Source organism: Abramis brama, assembly GCF_963993115.1.
Source record: "Abramis brama genome assembly, chromosome: 22".
NCBI classification, from domain to species: Eukaryota; Metazoa; Chordata; class Actinopteri; order Cypriniformes; family Leuciscidae; genus Abramis; species Abramis brama.
The window spans coordinates 22920493-22941464 of NC_139984.1; the positions used below are offsets into that span (position 1 = coordinate 22920493).

Genomic DNA, 20972 nt, shown 5'->3' on the forward strand with positions numbered 1-20972 from the left:
GAGAGACCTGACTCTATGAGCTGGGCCCCCTCAGAGGCCAAGCCCACAGGTTCCACAGTTCTGGGCGGGGGTGAAATATCGAGCCCTCCGCCTGGGACAGAAGGTCCCTCCTGACGGGTAGCTCCAGAGGAGGCCCGTCGAGGAGCGACACAAGATCGGGAAACCATACTCTGCCCGGCCAGCGCGGGGCTATAAGAAGCAGGCAAACCCGGTCCCTGCGAACTCTCTCCAGAACTCCCGGGAGCAGAGCAACTGGGGGAAAAGCGTACAGACGTAGCCTCGGCCACGTCTGCACCCTAGCATCCAGTCCAAAGGAGCTGGATGCGTGAGGGAGAACCAAAGTGGACAGTGAGACGTCTCTCGAGACGCAAACAGACCCACTTATAATTTCCATATCAGCTCCACCACCTCGGGGGTGGAGCCACCATTCCCCGGGCCTCGGCCCCTGTCTCGACAGAGTGTCTGCTCCTATATTCTGGACCCCGGGGATGTAGGCTGCCTTGAGTGACAGCAACTTCCCCTGGGACCACAAGAGGATATGGCGTGTCAGCGCAAACCCCCTTGATATAGGCGACTACCGACGTGTTGTCCGTATGTACTACACATGGTGTCCCCTGAGACCTGTGACAAAGCTCCTCAGAGCCCGGAAGACAGCTAACATCTCTAGGCTATAGAATGCCAGGAACGATGATGGTCTTCCCACAGACCTTGAGATGAGCGACCCTCAGGATCGCTCCCCAACCCGTGAGGGAAGCATCCGTCGTTAGCAGTTTGCGACGACAAGGAGCTCCCAGCACTGGGCCCTGGGACAGGAACCAAGGTTTCTTCCACATAACCAAGGCACGTAGGCATCACCGCGTGACCTTGATTGTGCGAAATGGGTTGCCCCTCGGGGAAAAACCCTCTGGTCCTGAGCCACCACTGCAGGGGCCTCATGTGCAGCAGTCCAAAAGGTATCCCGTTGGAAGCTGCTGCCATGAGACCCAACAGTCTCTGGAACTGTTTGACAGTGAGTAGCTGGCCTAGCTTTACACTTCTCACAGCTGCCAGGATCGAAGCGTGGCGATGACAGGCGCGCCTGCATCGACACTGAATCCCAAACCACGCCTAAAAAAGTGGTCCTCTAAAATAGAGAAGCACACTTTTCTTGGCGTTCAGCCGTAACCCCAACTCTTTCATATGGGCGAGAACAACATCTCGATGTTGAACCGCCATCTAATGCGACTGAGCTAAAATCAACCAATCGTCGATGTAGTTCGTGATGCGAATACCCCGGAGGCGCAGAGGCGCCAGAGCTGCATCCACGCATTTGGTGAAAGTGCGGGGTGATAAAGCCAGGCCGAATGGAAGAACTCGATATTGGTATGCTTTGCCCCCGAAAGCAAACCTCAGGAACTTCCAATGACACGGACGGATGGAAATATGCGTCCTTGAGGTCTATCGTGACAAACCAGTCCTCGGACTAATCTGTGGCACGATTGTCTCAATGTTAACATTTTGAACTTGAGCTGCATGACAACTCGAAGACCTAAAATGGGACGCAATCCCCCGTCCTACTTTGGAACTATGAAGTACCGGCTGTAAAACCCGGTTTCCCTGTTGGAGGGAGGTACATATTCTATGGCCCCTTTCTCTAACAGAGTGTTTACTTCCTGTTCCATAACCAGAACCTGCTCGGGGCCCACCATTGTGGGCAGGACCCCCATAAACCGCGGTGGGCGTTACTAGAATTGTATCTAATACCCTTTTTCCACGGTCTGCAGGACCCAACGAGAAACATTTGACAGTAGCTTCCACGCTGTCAAAGATTCTACTAGAGGTACCAGTCTCTCGAGACTGGTTTCTGGATTTTGTTGCTGTTGAGTAGTCGGTTCGTCGCCCTGTAACGGCGCACCGGCAGGGAACGACCAAACAGACTGCTCTAGCACCCTCCTCAGAGGGGGCGGGCATCCCGAGGCCACTACGTTTCCGGGTGGACCTTGAGATATGTGCTCGCCGGAGACCGCTGCGCCCTGTAACACCGGAGGCGGCAGGGTTAGCAGAACGGTCCCCTGAGGGCACCGAAGAGAGACGGCACCGTATTTTTCTCCTGCTGTTGAGCAGTCGGTTCGTCGCCCTGTAACGGCGCACCGGCAGGGAACGACCAAACAGACTGCTCTAGCACCCTCCTCAGAGGGGGCGGGCATCCCGAGGCCACTACGTTTCCGGGTGGACCTTGAGATATGTGCTCGCCGGAGACCGCTGCGCCCTGTAACGCCGGAGGCGGCAGGGTTGGCAGAACGGTCCCCTGAGGGCACCGAAGAGAGACGGGCACCGTGAAAAGAGGTGTTAACCGCTCTGCTTCGGGGGGACTACCCTCATTTGTCCTGAGCCCTCAGACATCAGGACTTTTTCCCAGCAGCCTTCTTGGCGGTAATAACGGTCCGCAGATCCGTTTTACCCCTCGAAGACTGCTGGGTTTGAGAGCGCCCTCCGTGTCCCCGAGATTTTTGTGGGGGAGCACGGGAGGAAACGCTCTGTTTCTGAGTGGCGCGGTGCTCAGCGCTCTTTCTAGAGGAGTGAGGCTGCTCCCGCTCAGCAGCCTCATAGAAAGAACGGCGGGGGAGAAGTTTCTGGAGAGCAGCAGCTTGCTTAGCGGCTTCTTGTGATTTTGCTACCGCAACACTAACTGCATCACCAAACAGACCAACAGTGGAGACCGGAGCATCTAAGAGAACATGCTTTTCTTTATCCTTGATATCACTTAGATTGAGCCACCGATGCCTCTCAGTGGCCACCAGGGCTGCCATAGACCGCCCGATAGATTTAGCGGTCTCCTTGGTGGCCCTGAGAGACAAATCTGTGGCTCTGCGAAGTTCGGCCACAGTGTCAGGTCCAATTCCCCCGCCCTCCTCCAAATCCCCCAATAATTCAGCCTGATAGGCTTGTAAAATGGACATCGTATGCAGACACGCTGCAGCTTGACCAGCGGCTGCATACGATTTATGAACCAGGGAAGATGTTACTTTAACTGGCTTAGAGGGAAGTGTAGGAGCTTTCAGAGAAGATGCCGTTGCTGGAGAGAGATAGCCCGCAAGCGTCTCTTCCACCTTCGGCATCTCCCCATAACCATACTCTTTATATTTAGATATTGAGGAGTAGTGAGATGTTTGTGGTGTATAAACTCTGTGAGACACTGGTTTCGCCCACGATCTCGACACCTCGGTGTGGAGATCGGGGAAAAACGGCAGGCTCCTGCGCTGGGGCTGCGCACGAGATGGCAGGAAGCGTTCGTCGAGCTTACTTTTCGAACGAACGTCCTGCCTATCTTCTGGCCACTCAATAGACAGTCTGTCAACAGCTCTAGTAATGACATCGAGCAGTTCCTCAAACGCATGAGACTGAGGTGGCGAATCCTCAGACTCAGCTTCAATACTCACAACATCCAACTCCTCAGAGCTGGATAGTTGCAGTACTGGTGCCTCTATCGGGGGGGAAGAAACCGCCGCGCGTGCTTCCACACCCTGATGAGAGGCACTGGATCTGTCAGTAAGAGGCTGAGATAAGGCAGAGCCCGTCTCAACATCCACTGACAGATCCATTTGCGAACCCCAGGTCTGAGATCGCCGCCGAGCCTCAGCCGCGGCGGGACCCGAGCCCTGGGGAACGTGGTCGGGATTGAACCGAGCCAAGCGGGATCGGAGCGTCCGCAATGGAAGCGCACAGCAATGCACACAGTCACCACCCTCGAGTGCTGACTGGGCATGCTCCTCTCCCAAACAAACAACACAAAGAGTGTGTGTGTCACCTCCCGTTAAATAACGCGGGCAGGGATGGACACACACTCTAAACTGCTGCTCGCTCGCCATACTGAATATATATATATATGATATAGACAGACAACACCAAATATACAGACAGATTTCACACAGAGCGCAACTGAAGACTCAGAAAGCTTTCGTTTTCTGTTTCGGGCCGGCTTTTATAGCTTCCTGGTACGTGACGTCACCCGCCTCTGACGTTCCGCCACACCATTGGACTGATTTTACATGTGCTTCAAGACGTCATCACGCAAAGCGTTCCCATAGCGTCAAACTCGACGCAACGCGAGTTCCCTTGAAAGGGAACTATGGAGTGCCGCAAGGATCTGTGTTAGGCCCTCTGCTATTCTCAATATATATGCTGCCACTTGGTAATATTATAAGAAAACATGGAATTAATTTCCACTGTTATGCTGATGACACTCAATTATATATTTCATCACGACCAGATGAAAACAATAAATTATCTAAATTGACAGAGTGTGTTAAAGATATAAAATACTGGATGACGTGTAATTTTCTGCTATTAAATTCAGATAAAACGGAGGTATTACTTATTGGTCAAAAAAACTGCCCACAAATACAATACAACTTTACTTTAGAAGGATGTCCTGTTACTTTATCCACTACAGTAAAAGACCTGGGTGTTATATTAGACCGCAACTTGTCTTTTGAAAATCATATTTCATATGTTACAAGAACAGCCTTTTTCCACCTTAGAAACATTGCTAAGCTACGTAACATGCTATCTGTTTCTGATGCAGAAAAGTTAGTTCATGCATTCATGACCTCGAGACTAGATTACTGTAATGCTTTATTAGCTGGTTGTCCTGCATCCTCAATAAACAAGCTACAGTTAGTCCAAAATGCAGCTGCTAGAGTTCTTACTAGGTCAAGGAAATATGATCATATAACACCAATTCTATCATCTCTACATTGGTTACCTATAAAGTTCCGTATCAATTACAAAGTATTACTAATGACCTATAAAGCCCTAAATGGTTTAGCTCCTGGGTATTTAACGGAACTTCTATCGCCCTACAATCCATCGCACTCTTTAAGATCACTAAATTCGAGGCTTCTGGTCATTCCTAGGATATCTAAGTCCACTAAAGGAGGGAGGGCATTTTCACATTTAGCTCCTAAACTGTGGAATGGCCTTCCTGATATTGTTCGAGGCTCAGACTCGCTGTCCCAGTTTAAAACTAGATTAAAGACGCATTTCTTTAGCCAAGCATTCACATAATACTTACCTTTTATACTACAGTTGAATCAGATTGAATGCATTATTTTTATGAACAGCAGCTACGCTAATTATTTCCCATCTGCTTTTCTGTTGTTATCTCAGGACGCTAGTCCCGAGGTAGTCTCAGCCTCAGACGTCACGCCCACGGAACGTTGGCTAAACGTCTGATGCATATGGTACACTTAACTGGAAACACTTCAGGAATGTCGAAGTCGTCATCTGATTGGTTGAATTTTATCGGATTTCCGGGGGGCGCGAGTGTCGCGTTTATTTTCGGTCCGCCGGGAAACAAAGCGCAGACGTGTGATTGCGGAAGAAAAACTGTTGTGTTTACATGAGTGACAATGAGCATTTATCAAGATCAGCTAAACGTAGGATTCTCAAAAGTATGCGAGGTTCACGGCATAGACTCTTTAAGAGATGTCCAGGAGTTTTGTTTGAGGCACTTAGTGGAGACAAAAAGAGATATTTTAGCCTGTTTGCCGACGGGATTTGGGAAGAGTATTATTTTCCAAGCCTGGCCGACCCTTTGTCAGCATTTAGAAGGATTCCCAGCAGATCCAATTTTACTAGTTGTGTGTCCCCTCCTATCTATCTTGTTTTCTTCTCCTTCTTTGATTTTCTATGCTGACTGACTTGTTGCACGCCGGTCTGTTGTTGTGGGGACATTTCCACGCCCCGAAACGTGACGCTGAACGAAACGAACTGTAATTGGTTGTTTGACATGTCGGTCAAACGGCCTTATGGGCGGGCCTTGGCCAAAGAAAGCTGCTATGAATTCCAGACCTTCAGCCGTCAGTCTGAAGGTCTGGCTACGCGAGACTAGTCCCGAGGTAAATACAGATTGTCAGCTCCAGTTTGTATCCAGCCTCCCATGGAAACTACAGATGCCCCAACACCCGTGCAGAGACGACTCGAAGCCTGTGAAGAGACGACTCGAAGCTGGCGATATGTTTATGCCCTAAATTAATGCATGATTAACTAACTGTATTTTTCTATGTACATTTCTGAAATGCACTTTCTGTAAAGCTGCTTTGAAACAATATGTATTGTGAAAAGCGCTATACAAATAAATTTGAATTGAATTGAATTGAAACTAAGACTAAAACAAAAGGTAAAAAAAAAAAAAAAAAAAGTAAACTGAAATAAAATTCTAAATTCTAAATAAATGAAAAACTAAAACTAAATTAAACTAACAACAGTTCCTGAAAAACTAAATGATATAAAATAATAATTAGCAAAAATAAATAACCGTTTTCGTAACTAATAAGCTCTTTACTTTGGCGGAAAATCTGACCTGTGGCTGTTTAGGGAAATGCCTGTATATGGCGCTTTATGCGCGTGAAGCTGAGGCGATTAACCGCTGTCCTGTGACGCGCTCAATGAAGGACCTTAGTCGCGTCGAACACATCGCTAGTCCTAAGCGGCTGTTCATAAAGGATGCATCTGTGGCAGTGGAATGGGAAATAACTCAAGGTAATGAGACGCAAGTTGAACTTCTTTAAACTTGAGCGGAGCATTTATAGAATGCTGTTTCCCGTCAAGCACAAAAAACTTTTAATGTACTACTGTATGTTTGAGATATCATGTTTTCATGAAGGTTGACAGGCTGACAGGTACTGTTATTATCTTTGTTTTTACAAAACATTTACTGCTAATAATATTATCCATGTAAAGATATCCCCACAATGTAGGGAATACCAGGACGAGCACATGCATTCACAGACAGACACACACACACACACAGAGACAGACAGTCTGGTCCACTATCTTTGTAGGGACTCTACATAGACGTAATGGTTTTTATACTGTACAAACTGTATATTCTGTCTCCTTACACTAACCCGACCCCTAAACCTACCCATCACACACACACACACTAACCCGACCCCTAAACCTACCCATCTCACACACAACTTTCTGCATTTTTACATTTTCAAAAAAACTCATTCTGTATGATTTATAAGCTCAATTTAGGTCCACAGTGACACGAGTCCCCATGAATCTGTGTGCATTCAGGTTTAAGTCCCCACCGGGATAGAAAAACATGTACACACTCACACACTGCATAGATACTTCATTATTTAATCACACTGTCTTCACAGCAGGTTGTGTTGGCTGTAGTCAGATGAATTGATCTGTTTTTTTTATGCGCCAGTGGTCACTCTGCTACATTGTACAGCTGAAAAAGTAAACAAGACATGTTTAACAAGATTTCATCTTTAATATGAATTAGTTTGTCTGAATTTTTCATAGTTTTTTCTTGTATACTTTTAAGTTCCATTTATTTGGTGCTTTGTTCAATCTCAAACCGTTATTCTATTTTTATTAAGATGTCTGCACAAGAGTTAACTGTAATCTCAGCAAACATTAAACTTTTCTGAAATGAAGCGTCTTGCTTTGGTCTACACTGGAAGTGTTCTGTTTGCTCTGCTAAACTATAATTACTAAAACTAAAACTGAAACTAAATAAAATAAAAACTAAATAGAAATGTGTTTGCAAAATAAAAACTAAACTAAAACTAACAATACCATTAATGAAACTAACTAAAACTAAACTTAAATTTAAAGCAAAATTGAAAACGATATTAAAATAAAAACTAATTTAAAAAAGCAAAACTATAATAACCTTGCTCCTTTCGCTTCTTGTCTCTCTTGACCAAAAATATGTGACTTTAAAATAAATAAATAATTTAGTTTAAAAATACTAATTTAGAAAAAATGTCAGTCAAAATATGTCAATTCAGTCTACATGTTTGCTCAGGGAAAATGTAAAGTTTGCAATAGAGTAGAAAGCGGGGGAGGGCATAGGATTTACTAAAAAACCTGACATACAAAGAGGTTTGCACAGCGGCATGCTAACTAGGTTATTAAGGGATTAATTACAGGGTTAACAGTGGGTGTCAAAGCCCAGCCTGTGTGAAACGCCTTGTCTGACACACACACACACACACACACACGCACGCTCACACACACACGCTCACACCGTGATCTGCTCTCTGCCTGGCTAGCCTCAGGAGCTCAGGAAGGCTGTCCAGGCCAGCAAAGGCAGAAGTGGGGGGATACTTGCCTTGCCAGGGCCCTGAGGCTGAAAGTGATATGTTCGTGTTTGTGGGTTGTTCTTTAACGAAATGCTTAAAATGGGCAAATGAGAGCGGTGCTTATCCAGCAAAATTGCTGCTAGATGGAGCAGAAAGTGCACAAATGTTCTATGACACTCCCGTAATGAGGTTTCATATTGATCTGACTGCACTGAGCAGAACTGCTGGCTCTTCTCTCTTTTCTATTTTAACCGACACTGTTCGCTTTAGGCTGCCATTTATTTGGCTAGACTCGCTGGTCCTCGAGGGCCTCTCATGGACAGACAGGTGGCCCAGCTGAGCATACCATTCCAAAACATCATCAGCCATTCAGAAACTCCATTATTTAGCTGATTTGAACAAGACCAAGGAGATGGCTGGACTATATTTGGAGGGAAAGGAGAAGTCATCTCAAAAATGCATTCTGGAAGATCAGTCTCAGTACACTATGTGTAATGCAAGGATATATTATGGAAATGTGACTTTCTACAAGACCTCTATAAGCCCAGTCACTAACTGACATTTGGAATGAATTCATAATGCAATAATACCTGGCTGTTTTACATAAAATATGCCTGATAGCAACACCAGGTGCCTCTGCTAAAATATATTGCAGGGATCTTAAACCTCAGGCAAAGAAACAGAGAGACTTTATTGGATAAACTGTAACTGATGGTTTATCCCATGCTACATAAATAAAATGCATATTTCCACACAAATGTTAGTAAATCACCGGTTCACATTGCTGCTAAAAATTCCCAAGACAAAGAGGTCAAAATGATGTCCAAAATATCTGTTTAACAAAAGAGCTTGCTTGGCTTAACTGTCAAAAATGAAAAACTACCATTACTGGGAAAAATTGAACCTAACTAAAAACCTAACCCACTGTGATTCTAAAACAAACTACTTTTTATTCATAATATTACTTTTTTGGACTTAAAAAAACAAAACAAAACAAAAAAGTAAAACGTAATCTTTACAAACCAACTAAATTACATTAAAAATACTACTAAATTTAATACTGTTAAACCTTTGTAAATATCAGTTGATGTGAAGTACTAAAACTAAAATAAAAATAAAAATAGAAAACTAAAAAATAGTACAACTAAACCAAAAACTAACAAATTATATAGTGAAGGCACTAGGAAGCTATATTAAATTGAAAATACAAAGTGAAAATTAAACTTTAGTCTAAACTCAACCAAAAAAAGGCATGGTGAACACTGAATAGTGTGTATTTTTCTATCACCAGTTACATAAGAACTCAAAGCCCATGAACCTTATACAACCTAATTATGCTTTTGGAACCATAATCAGCTAAAAATAAAATAAAAAAATAACACAACAAAGTGCAGAAGAGTCTCTTTCTTACAAACACCAAACTGTAAGCATTTGGATATTCTTTCTAAGAGAAATGAGGGCCAACATGGAATCATTGTGGTGCCACAAGGGAGGTACAACTAACACCGGAAACACTAATTACTTCATTTAGTTTTCATGCAGATTACAGATGCCTGAGTTATGCCCTGTTTATGCAGATAATCCATGGCAACTGAATCTAAAAAAAAAAAAAAAAAAAAAAAAGTCCACAAAAGTCCAGAAAAATTCACGAGTGTGATATTTATACTATAATAATAAAAATAATAACAACCAAAAAGTGTCAGCTGCCCCGGTTAGACCTGGTGGCTGAACAATAGAAAGCCTGAGGTCTTCAGTATTGAAGCTTGTTTCTTCCACAAAGGGACAGAAGGACATCCAGGTGTTTCCCTGCAAGGTTTAAAAGGTCACAACACTTTACCATATATCATCTCTACATTAATCAAGTGAGAATGTGGCACTCAAATATGGCATCAGCGAGCGAAACAGAGTGGCGATTCAGACGTCCTTCCAGTTTACCTCCCTGCGATTAAGTGCTCACATATCTGTTCATGCTGAAAGGCAAACATGACCCATAAAGCCCATTTCTACTCAGCTGCGTTCTGCGTTTTATAGTTTGAGGTATCCCAAACCATCCATCAATCCATAGGGCAATGTGACAACACTGTGCCTTTTAGTAAGCAGCACAGAGTCATTTCTCATATGCTACAGGTGCAGTACTACCCCTACCACTAGCTGAATACATATTAAAACACAGCAATAAAGTAAACAGAAATTTGGTTCAATGGGGCTATCGAGGGAGGTAGTTCGTCTAGGTTTTTTTTTAAAAATGGGTAAAAGCTCATAAATTGCATTAGAAGCATGGAATGATCAAAAACTCACTCTGGAATACTTCAAGGACTCATTTGTGCAGCAAGGCAACATTTAATTTGGCATATTAATACCAAAGGAAAGAAAAAAACAAAAACAGGTTGTTCCAGGATTTACATTGGGGGTTCATGACAGAAATTAAGGTAGAAGTCTATCAAACACTATATTAATCACTCATATATGGCTTGTTTTCCAGTGGGCAAATGTATTTAAATGAAACTCAAAGACAGAAACTGTGAAAAAGATGCTTCAATATAAAATGCATGATTCATTCAAAAAGCCATATATATTTGAGCTTATTAAATCAATGCTAGACTGGGGATTGAGAGAGTAAAATAATGAAGCATTTAGAAAGTGATGTGTGCTTCACTGGGCCTTACCTGATCTGTGCCACCAGGGGAGTGCCAATCTATGACATATTAGGAGAGCCGTATTAATCCTAGCCTGTCTCAAAGCTAGCTTCAAATCAGGAGGAGTCCTTTGTGACTCCTCCATTTCTATTTTCCCTCCTTTGCAATGCATATCCTTTTTAATTTCATCTGAGAGGCGTCCGTGGCTGTCATTGATTTGGTGTGAAACTTCTCTGGTTGCGCTGTGCTGTGCGGCACAGTTCCTCTCCAGGCACTGTGAGCGGTTTTAATTAGAGCACTCTGGGTAAGCACTATGGGGCTCTCCACCTTCCACATAGCAGCCATGGCAACACTCTCTCCAAATGTGCTTTTAATTGAGTGACATCTAATCAGGCCTTGAAATACAACACCGAAGCTAACAAAGCAGGCCAGAGAGGGAAAAGGTCCTGCAAGCCAGCCAATGCTAGGACTGGCGTTCAGGATGTGAACAGCTAAGTGGTTCAAAGTAATATGCCTGCTGATGTCAAAAGGGCCAAAAGAATAATATTGCTAATGTGATGATTTGAAGCTTCCTGAAATTCATGTGAAGAATGCATGCTCTCAAACAAAAGACAAAAGATATTTTGATGTGTGGAGATTACAGCAGCTCCCATAAGAAAAAGCTTTATGCACAATTCATGAAAGAAGTGTCTTTGCTGGAAATTAATACTTAATATGCGCCTGCTTCTACTAATATAAACAGAAACTGGTCTCTTTGTCATTTACGAATGGAAATGCTTTAACAGAAACAATGAATCGACACATCGTCAGACATTCGGTATCCTGTCGGGTGGCCGTGAAGTACCGTGCAGGGAATCATTTGGCTTATCTGGCCCTGAGGCATGACCACAGGGTAACATCTCCCCTCACTCTTACGCTCATCCTGAATTTGCTCTTCCAGCGCTTATTTGTATTCCAAGCCTCCGCGGACCATCACATAATCTGCGCTCCCATACCCCACTCCCTCTCTCAGTCTTCACTTTCTTCTACGCTCGCGTTGCGCCGGCTCTTTCTCTTGTATAAATTCAGGGGATGTTCCCCCCTGAGCGCAAAAACAAAGCGGATGACCTTTGTGCGCGAGTGTCATTTGCACAGCAGAAATAAATGAGATTTTAAAGCCGCTCTGCACGCGCCAACTTGACGCACAGATACGGGGCAGATTGGATCTTATATAGGGCATTATTTTTAATACAGCCTCCAGTTTGGCTGCAGTTCATGTCCAATCCGAAGCCGACAGAGAAAAAGCTAATTGGTGCCATCTTACAAGGAGATGGCCGGGAGATGTGCTCGTATTCAGAGCTTCAGCTAAAAAAATAATAATTAAACTTTGCTTTTAGTTTATATAAAAGGAAAAGTTTAGCCACAAAAAGAAATTTGTCAATTTACATGCCTTCATGTCATTCCAAACCTGTATGTCAAATAGAAGTTTAGCAGAAACTCTGAATATACTGCACAAGTCATATGGACCAGTTTTAAATCTTTTGGAGCTGAAAAATCATCTATCCTCATTCACTTACATTAAATCATGAAAAAGAAGCTTGGAGATTCTGCTAAACTTTTTTGTGTTTTTTCTGTAGAACTGTGAAAGAAAGAAAGCCATACAGGTTTGGAATGATGTGGGTGAATAAACGGCAACATAATTTACATTATCCGGTGATATATCGCTTCAACAGGCCACAGAGTTTCACAAAGTTCCACATTCACAAATTCTACACATCCCCAGCCGTTTCACATTTGTTAAATATGCTGGATAATTTGATGTTTTCAGCCAAAAACATTAATACTCTCCAGCTTACTCAAGTAGCTCAACTTTGAGTAGAAAAGGTAAAAAAAAGTGAGTCAATTCTATAGGTGTTAACATGCACTCATTTTCGTCAATACGAATGAATCCAATCCCATTTCAGATTCAGAAATTTCTGTTTATATGAACCCTAAACTTTTCAATCTGATACACAGTAAATATTTAGTTAATATTCAGTCTCCTCCACTGACCAGTAAATAAACATATGCATAAATAAATATTAGGGCTGTAACGATATGCGATATGAAACCGAAATCGCGACACTAAGATCCACGAACCTGTGTCGCGGTGTGAGAAGGCAGAATCGCGACACACCCCTTCCAACTCCCAGAGTTATCCTTCCCGTCCAGATCCAATGCTACCACATCTTTAAATTACTATTAGTATTATTTGAAGTTAACATTCTAAAATACGTAGACCTACACCACAAAACTAGTTGAGGATAAATTCTTTAAAATTGGGCAATTCCAGCGTTATGGACGTGACATTTGCAGTAAAACTTGAAATATAAGTTCTCAGAAAATGCATTTAATACCAATATATTGAAACGTCTGTTTATATAGCCATACTCCCTCAATAAAGGAGTCCAGAGATTAGAAAAATATCAGTCTATACATGCGTTTTATATTTAATATGAGGGAAATACACATGCGTTACGGACGTGACACAAAAAATCGTAACTTTTAGGTGGCAAAATATTTTTTTGTAATTCTGTATTTTAGGCTACACTGCGCAAACCAAAAAATGATACTACCCACCGGATGAAGAAGGGTTGGCTCTCCACAGAACATAAAATATTCATTTTATTTTATTTTTCGTGTTCGCATTTATGAGGAAAAAACAATGTTACGGACGTGACAATTCTCCGTTACGGACATGACCGCTCTGAAAGCGGCACTAAAAGACTGCTTTAAAACTTCACAGAGACCTCAAACAGAAAGCACAAAGCCTTTCTTTAACGTGAATTTCGTTTTTTATTAATTGTATCTTAATTTTAATCAATGTTTTATCAACCAATTGCCTAGATGTAATAAATAAGAAGTAAATATAACAGACAATATATAATCACAACATGGAGGCGTCGGTGCGTGAACTGGAGCTCGTCTCATAAATGAACCGAAACTCAGCGTATAAGGTAGCCTACTTGCCTCACAGACCTGAAAAATATATCTATAGAAAGCTTGAAATGTCTACTTTTAAACAGAACAATTCAAAACGAAAGAAAACAGACTGCTCTCTGCTTATGTAATCCGTATGAAATGTGCATTTCTCTCCGGCGCATTCACTACTGCGAAGATCGCGAGTCAGCATCGCCAACTTCATCTTTGCAGCTGTGCAGACATTTAAAATGTCTCCTTGCTATATTTGACATATTCATAATCATTACTTTTGCCGGTTCTTTGTGACCGCTTTTAGGTGCTTTATTGGCAGCGCCACCCTTACATGTTACATGAACGCGTCACCACCGCATCACCCCCCAAAAGAATCGAGGTTTGTATCGAATCGTGGGTCAAAAATCATGATACGAACCGAATCGTGGGTTTGGTGTATCGTTACAGCTCTAATAAATATGCACGTTTATATTAAGTAAAACATGTAAACAGAGATCTTATTTTTGAATCCGATTGAGAAGATAAACGTATTCAAGAGTTTACATGCTTAGCTTTTTGCTACTGATCAAATTATTTCAGGTTTACACCACCCTTTTCAATCTGACTGAAATTACATTTGGATCAAGCTTAATCGGATAGTTTGAGGTGTTTAGATGAAGGCTTTTCAATGCCACTGAGCAGATTATTTGGGTGCATGTAAACATATCTTATGCTGATCTATACATTAATGCTAATTGTGGAGGTGCTACCTTTTCTGTGTTCCACCAGAAGACAGTAGATCTAAAATCAATGGGTGACAATTCTGACATATTATGATGGGAATTGCCTGCCTGCTGAGAGTGACCTCGTGCCCCATCTCTACACTTCCTCTCCCTGAACATTGGCTGACAAGCAGAGCAGACAGCACTCAGTATTCAACCAAACAAATGAGGGTCAAAAAGAGAAATCCCATCGACACAGGCCTGTTTCCTTGCACAGCATGTATGTGTGACAGTACAGCGTGCTGTAAAGGTGAAGCTTCATACAGCAGGGGAGAGAGAAGCTCTGATAAGGCAGAGCGAGGATACGCTTGACCCTGGACACACTTCACGTGCTGGGTGCGGGAACAAGCGGCAGCCACTACATGTAAGAAGACCCGGCTGATCAAGGCAGGCAGACAGAGATACAGGAACACGTTCAGGGTCAGCTTGATGGGCACATGTTAGTGCACCCTGGAGGGCATCTGTCGACACACTCGGACCACTGACTGCCGTACAGGATGGGGGAGGAGATGATGTATCCCTCTCGTTTTTGAAAGAGGGCAGAAGAGATAAAAACAGGAATAAATAAAGCATGCATGACAGTGCTTATAGTGTTGCTGTGCACGTCCCTGTCTGTTATCTATTACTGTGCACAGACGAGAGGTGACGTTTTCTTTGCTTAGACAAGCAAGACTATAGCACAGGGTGGCAACCTTCAAACTGGCCTCTCACTCAGGCTGCCAACTCGCCTCATGTCTAAACCGGGCCCTCACACACTCTCAGACTGCGTATACGCAACACAAACATACAATCGAAGCCTCAGGGTTTGTCTGGAGTGAGTTACCATACATCAAATGTTAATTACAGAATTACTTCAAGATAACCAGAACATGCTCGAGTTGTTGATATGAGCCATGTAACGGTGTAATTACTGGCTACTGATTATGCTAAAGCAGCTATAAATGAATTATCCAGCCTTCTATTTATGTCAACTTATAGATTTAGTCACTGCCTGTTGTGGAAGACTGGGGAGTTAGAGAGAGAAACAAGAAACAAATAGGCCAATATGCTGAATTCACACATCTCACAGCAGCAGCACACATTACTCTTCCTCTCTCTATCACATAGACACACACATATTGAGAGCTCAAAGAAACACACATAGGATAGATAAACAGAAGAGGAAGGATATATCATGAATCATCGTAAGGAATGAATATACATGAGCATGTGTATGTCATCAACTGTAATGAATGTATGAAAGTAGATTTGACATGCTACACAGCCAATGATTTATTTTTATTGTATTGCCTATAGTTTTTAAATTGCATTTAAATTGCATAAATACACTAACATTCAAAAGTTTGGGCTCAGTAAGATTAAGAAATTATTAATTCAGCCACGATGCATTAATCAAGTGACAGAGACTTTCACATTGCTACAAATAAATGTTAAATACTGATACGCTGTTCTTTTGATCTTTCCATCCATCTAATAATACTGAAAAAAAGTCATGTTTCCACAAAAAAATATTAAGCAGCACAAATGTTTTCAAAATTGATTAGCAAAATTGAATTAGCAAATTAGCATATTGGAATGAACCTAAAGAACCTGGAACAAAGGAAGACTGGAGTAATGGCTGCTGAAAATTCAGCTTTGCCACCACAGGAATAAATTACATTTTATTTGTAAATATATAATCAAATAGAAAACAGTTATTTTAAAGTGTTATATTTTCACAGAATTATTTCACAATATAATATTATCTCTCTTTATTACTATTTTATAATATTTCACATTTAATATCTCACAATTACATATCTCACAAAAAACATAAATGCAACCTTGGTGTGCGATATGACGATTTTTGATCGTGGACGATTAAAATGTCTCCACAATCTGCTTTTCAAGAAATATCGTAGTATCGTGCATTCTATCAGTTGCTGTTCTGGCGCCTCTGTCCCAACATACTGAACAACGCGACGTATATTCACATAAAATGTTAACGCAGCAGAACGGAACACTGCAATTCACATAAGTTCATAATTTGCATGCAGCAGCTTTAATGCCTTGTCGGTTAAACATTTAATTTGCGTGCTGATGCGCTGTTTTAACGTGTGCGTTTCTCAGCGCGTTGAAGCTCACATGCACTAAAAGCCTGTCTACCAGCTCCTGGATACTGGACTAAGTTATCTTTCGAGTCTTATTGTGCTTATACTGTTAAATACACACAAAGTTTACATAAACAAAGTCGGTTATGTCTAAAGTGAAAATCTGCTTGTCAAATGCGTGTATATTAGACGCGTCGCGCGCAGCTCTTAAAGAGACAGTAGTAATAGTAAACACACTGCCGCTTGTCCTTAAAGGGATAGTTCACCCAAAATAAAAATTATCTCATTATTTATGCACTCTAATGTTGTTCCAAACAAGTATTAGTTTCCTTCTAATATTTTCTAATATTTTTCTAATATTAATATTTTGAAGAATGTGGCTATCCAAACAGCTGGTCCCAATTGACTTCCATAGGAGAAAAATATACTATGGAAGTCACTGGGGTACATCAAGTGTTTGGTTACCCACATTCTTCCAAATAACTTATTTTCAACAGAAGAAAGAAACTTATTCGAGTTTAAAACAACTTGAGAGAGTAAATTATGACAATTTGAATTTTTAGGAGAACTATCCCTTTAATGTTAATAAAACAACAAAATGCAAAGAGAAAATCACTCACTGCTCTTGACTGATAACTTTAAATAGTAGCTTTAATAAGTATCAATGTATAATTTATACATTGAAGTCTGTTTTGTTTTATTTTCATATTTGTTCATTTAATTACTTTCTTCAATGCTATTAATACACCTACTGAAAACATAAAGCACTGTTTATTTAATTTGTATATTAAGTTGTGTATGTGTAATGTGTATCTTTGATCTTACTATTTAATAACAAAGAAAATAATGAAAACATTTTTTATCTTCGCCCCTGTCTGCCATTATTTTTTATTTTATATTTTGTTACCTAAGTTTTTTTTTAAAAAAATATGGACATTAGATTGGCTGTAATGCTCAGTCGCAAAATAGTAAAACCAACATAAAAAGAATCGTGATAAAATCGTAAATCGTGATTTTCCTGAAAAAAATCGTGATATGATATGTTTGCCATATCGCCCACCCCTACTTGGTGTGCATAAGAAACTTCTTTCAAAAAAATACAATTCTTACCAACCCCTAACTTTTGAACGGTAGTGTATATTACAATTCTTTTTCACAATTCCAATATTGTATCATACACATATTTTTAAATTGTTGATGTGTTCTTTCATATAATTTTCTATAAGTCAGACTCAGAGCCACTTCTATGAGGCACCTAATGGACAAATGTGAAGCGAACCGCTGAAGAGATTGAAACTGATACAGTAGATTCATTCTCTCTTTCTCCCTGACACGCAAAGTCACGTTTCCCACAGTTTCAATCGTGATCCAATTATGATATCGCAATGCACTGCGATGTGTATCATTTTGTGAGGTAGTTGGCGATACCCAGTGTAGCCTTGAGCTTTCAGCTTATTGGTCAGTGTTAAGTGTACATTCTGAGGTGAAGTTTTAACACTTCCAGTGTAGACAGCATCAAGACATTGTGGTGTCTAAACTGTTACTGGAAGCATTGAAGCTTCGACGGGTACTTGCATGCACAGTATAAGTAACACGTTACATGGGATGAAAAATGGGAGAGAAATGGAAAATTGTGAAAGAAATAGAAAGGTGTATTAAAAAAAATATATGATATGGTTACCAAGAGTATGCAGGAGGTCAGGGGTCAAGGTCAACATAAACAGCAAAACCGGAAAACATGGCAGCGGCATTGATGTGTCTGTGGAAATAAATATAATAATAAATCAGTGAATGAATCAGAAAAGTACTCAATGAAGTGATTGCACATGGCCAAGCAGTCCAAAGCTCCACTCTAGAAAACTCATACAGCAGAATAATCCACAAAGAATATTTTCTGTTTACCACAGGATCAAGTGCACTACTTTTATCCCTGAAGTGCATTGTGCATCCTGTTTTTATCCCTTAGAATAGTCTGAGATAAGCTTAAGTAGGACGACAAACTCCTTGTCGTTATTTTTCATATTTGCCTATGCTTTTAATAAATGAATAAATTACTCCCAGTAGAGAAAGCAGACAATGTGAGTGAAGTATTAAAAAAAATTAGACAGAATCTTTTTATCATCCTTGACTGAAGGAGCAAGTCATATTTCACTTTTCTATATTTAAAATCACTCCAGAAGACTAGCTGAATTATACGAGGGCTGTGCTATAATTTCTAACAAACACATGCTTGTTCTGGCACAAATTAACCACTAAGACATCTCTGAGGTGACATTTCATACCTGCAATAATTAACAGAACATGCACCCACCACATATTTCAGAGAAGTGCATACTGATATAAAAAGGATGATGCATGTTCCCTACCCTACGTTCATTCTACCTACCGGCCAACACATACAGAGGCAATAGTATTTCCAGAACAATGTGAAGAAGGTAGGACATTGCTAGCGGAGGCCTTAGAGCTCATTACACCAGAGCATTGCTATGCAGTTAAAAGGCCTTATGGGTAGTTCCTAGAAAGCCTGGGCAATAAAGCTAAATAAAATGTATATTTATAATTTTCAGTCTTAAGCGATATTCGATATAGAGGTTTAAGACTACGGTTCTTCATTAATTTTCAGTAATAAAAAGCATAATTGTAACCTTGCAGTCATTGTAGCCAATTACATAAATAATGTATAATACAACAAGAGAAATACAATAAGCTTCTAATGAAAATGATTAAGGCATGTTTCACTTTCTTTTTTTCACTAAATGCAAATAAGGAAGATTTATATTTAATTCTAATTTTCATTATGCACCTATTACAAAAAAGCCATATTTGCCTGCTTGAGCTTTTAATAAAACATTTTAATTTATGAACAATGAACATTAAATGATTATGCAAGCAAATTGCTAAATTAGTAATTTTTCATTTAAATTGAGAGTTTTACTAAATTAACTGAACATACCAACCCTAACATCTCTCTTTTAAAGGAGCATTGCGTAGGTTCTGAAATATCTAACAGTTACTGACACCAGTGGCCGTTAGAGGAACTGCAGCCAGTCTCATGCTCGTTCTCGGTGCGCACACGCTCATACGAGCACGACCACATCAACCAGGGTTGCCACAGCAACCACTGACGGTTCATCGAGATTCACCAGCATAATGTTTGAGGTAAGAAAACACCATTTGAAAACACTACCGATTGCCGCTGCTTACTAATAATGGCTGCCGTGCCGTACGGATGTAAGCCCAAGTAGACGAGAACGCGCATGACGTCACATTTTGTGAATTTTCGCGCCGATTCGGGCCCGACTCCTCCACACACAATTGAGCCTACAGGCTGATAGAGGCAACCGTGTTGGACAGTCAAGTTGTCATTCTTTTTATTACATCATGGTTGACTCATACATGTACAAATGAAAACTTTTTTAAGTAAAAACCTACACATAGCTCCTTTAAAGTCTCATTCTTGAATCACGAGAAGAGAGGGGATTAGTTTAATGGACGACTAGAGATATACCGATACTAAATTTCTCTGCCAATATCGATAGTTTATTATTCAGATTAAAATTAAAACAGATTTAGATTTTCTTAAGGAAAATAATCTTTCCCAACTAATGCTATAAACTATACAGGGGACCCTTTAATTTGATACATTGCTAAAATATTAGAGGTTCAAATTTACAGAGACCAAACTATTATATTCAACTGCTATTTACTTTCATATATAATAATTGCACTAAAATAAAAACTGAAATGTTTGTATACAACTCAGTTGCACATAAGTATTTTCATAAACACTTGTCTTCATGACAAATTTATTCAAACATACATATATAATTAACAGTAAATAAGCTCCTTGTTAACTAACAAACTGTGACCATTGGATAACTTTCCTGAGGTAAATGCAACGTTAAAGGTCCCATATTGTCAAAACTGAAATTTCCTGGCTTTTTTCATGATAACAAAGGTCTAGGGGCTATGAAACTACCATATAAGTTTCAAAACATTCAGTCCACAGACAAATGCACACAGCCTGCATAAAGTAGCCTTTTCACAAGCCGTTGTGACTTCCGTATAAATGTGATGTCAGAACTACCCAGTCACCGCCTTCAGTCTCACCCCGAGCACTGCCCACTGTCAGGAAACTACATCATTGCACAGGCTTCCGAACAAAATTGATATAAGAGAATAGTGGCTAATGTTTATTTATTCAGAAATACCACAGCAATTTAGTTCGACCTTAACCGTCTGTTCTGCATATTTCACAAGTGACTGCTTCGTCAATCAGGTATAGTTCAATGCTGGTTTTTCAAAGAAGCTACTCCTCAAAGATGCTGCAGTCCCTACAGTTCATAGTTTTACAAGTTTACCTTGGGCATCAATTGCAGCATGTTCTCGTGTTCTGTGGACATCCTTGCACATTTACCACAAGTAAATTTTTTACTTTTCTCTAAA

At 40.9% G+C, this 20972-nt stretch overlaps 1 protein-coding gene across 1 annotated transcript in view; it reads right to left on the reverse strand.

Moving 5' to 3' along the window:
• The window catches only part of camta1a (calmodulin binding transcription activator 1a), a 424467-nt gene that overhangs the window by 330439 nt on the left and 73056 nt on the right, over nucleotides 1-20972 (reverse strand). Inside the window, 3 exon segments of the mRNA XM_084099066.1 lie at nucleotides 18208-18233; nucleotides 18236-18260; nucleotides 18262-18285. Of these exon segments, the coding sequence (XP_083955192.1) occupies nucleotides 18208-18233; nucleotides 18236-18260; nucleotides 18262-18285 (75 nt within the window).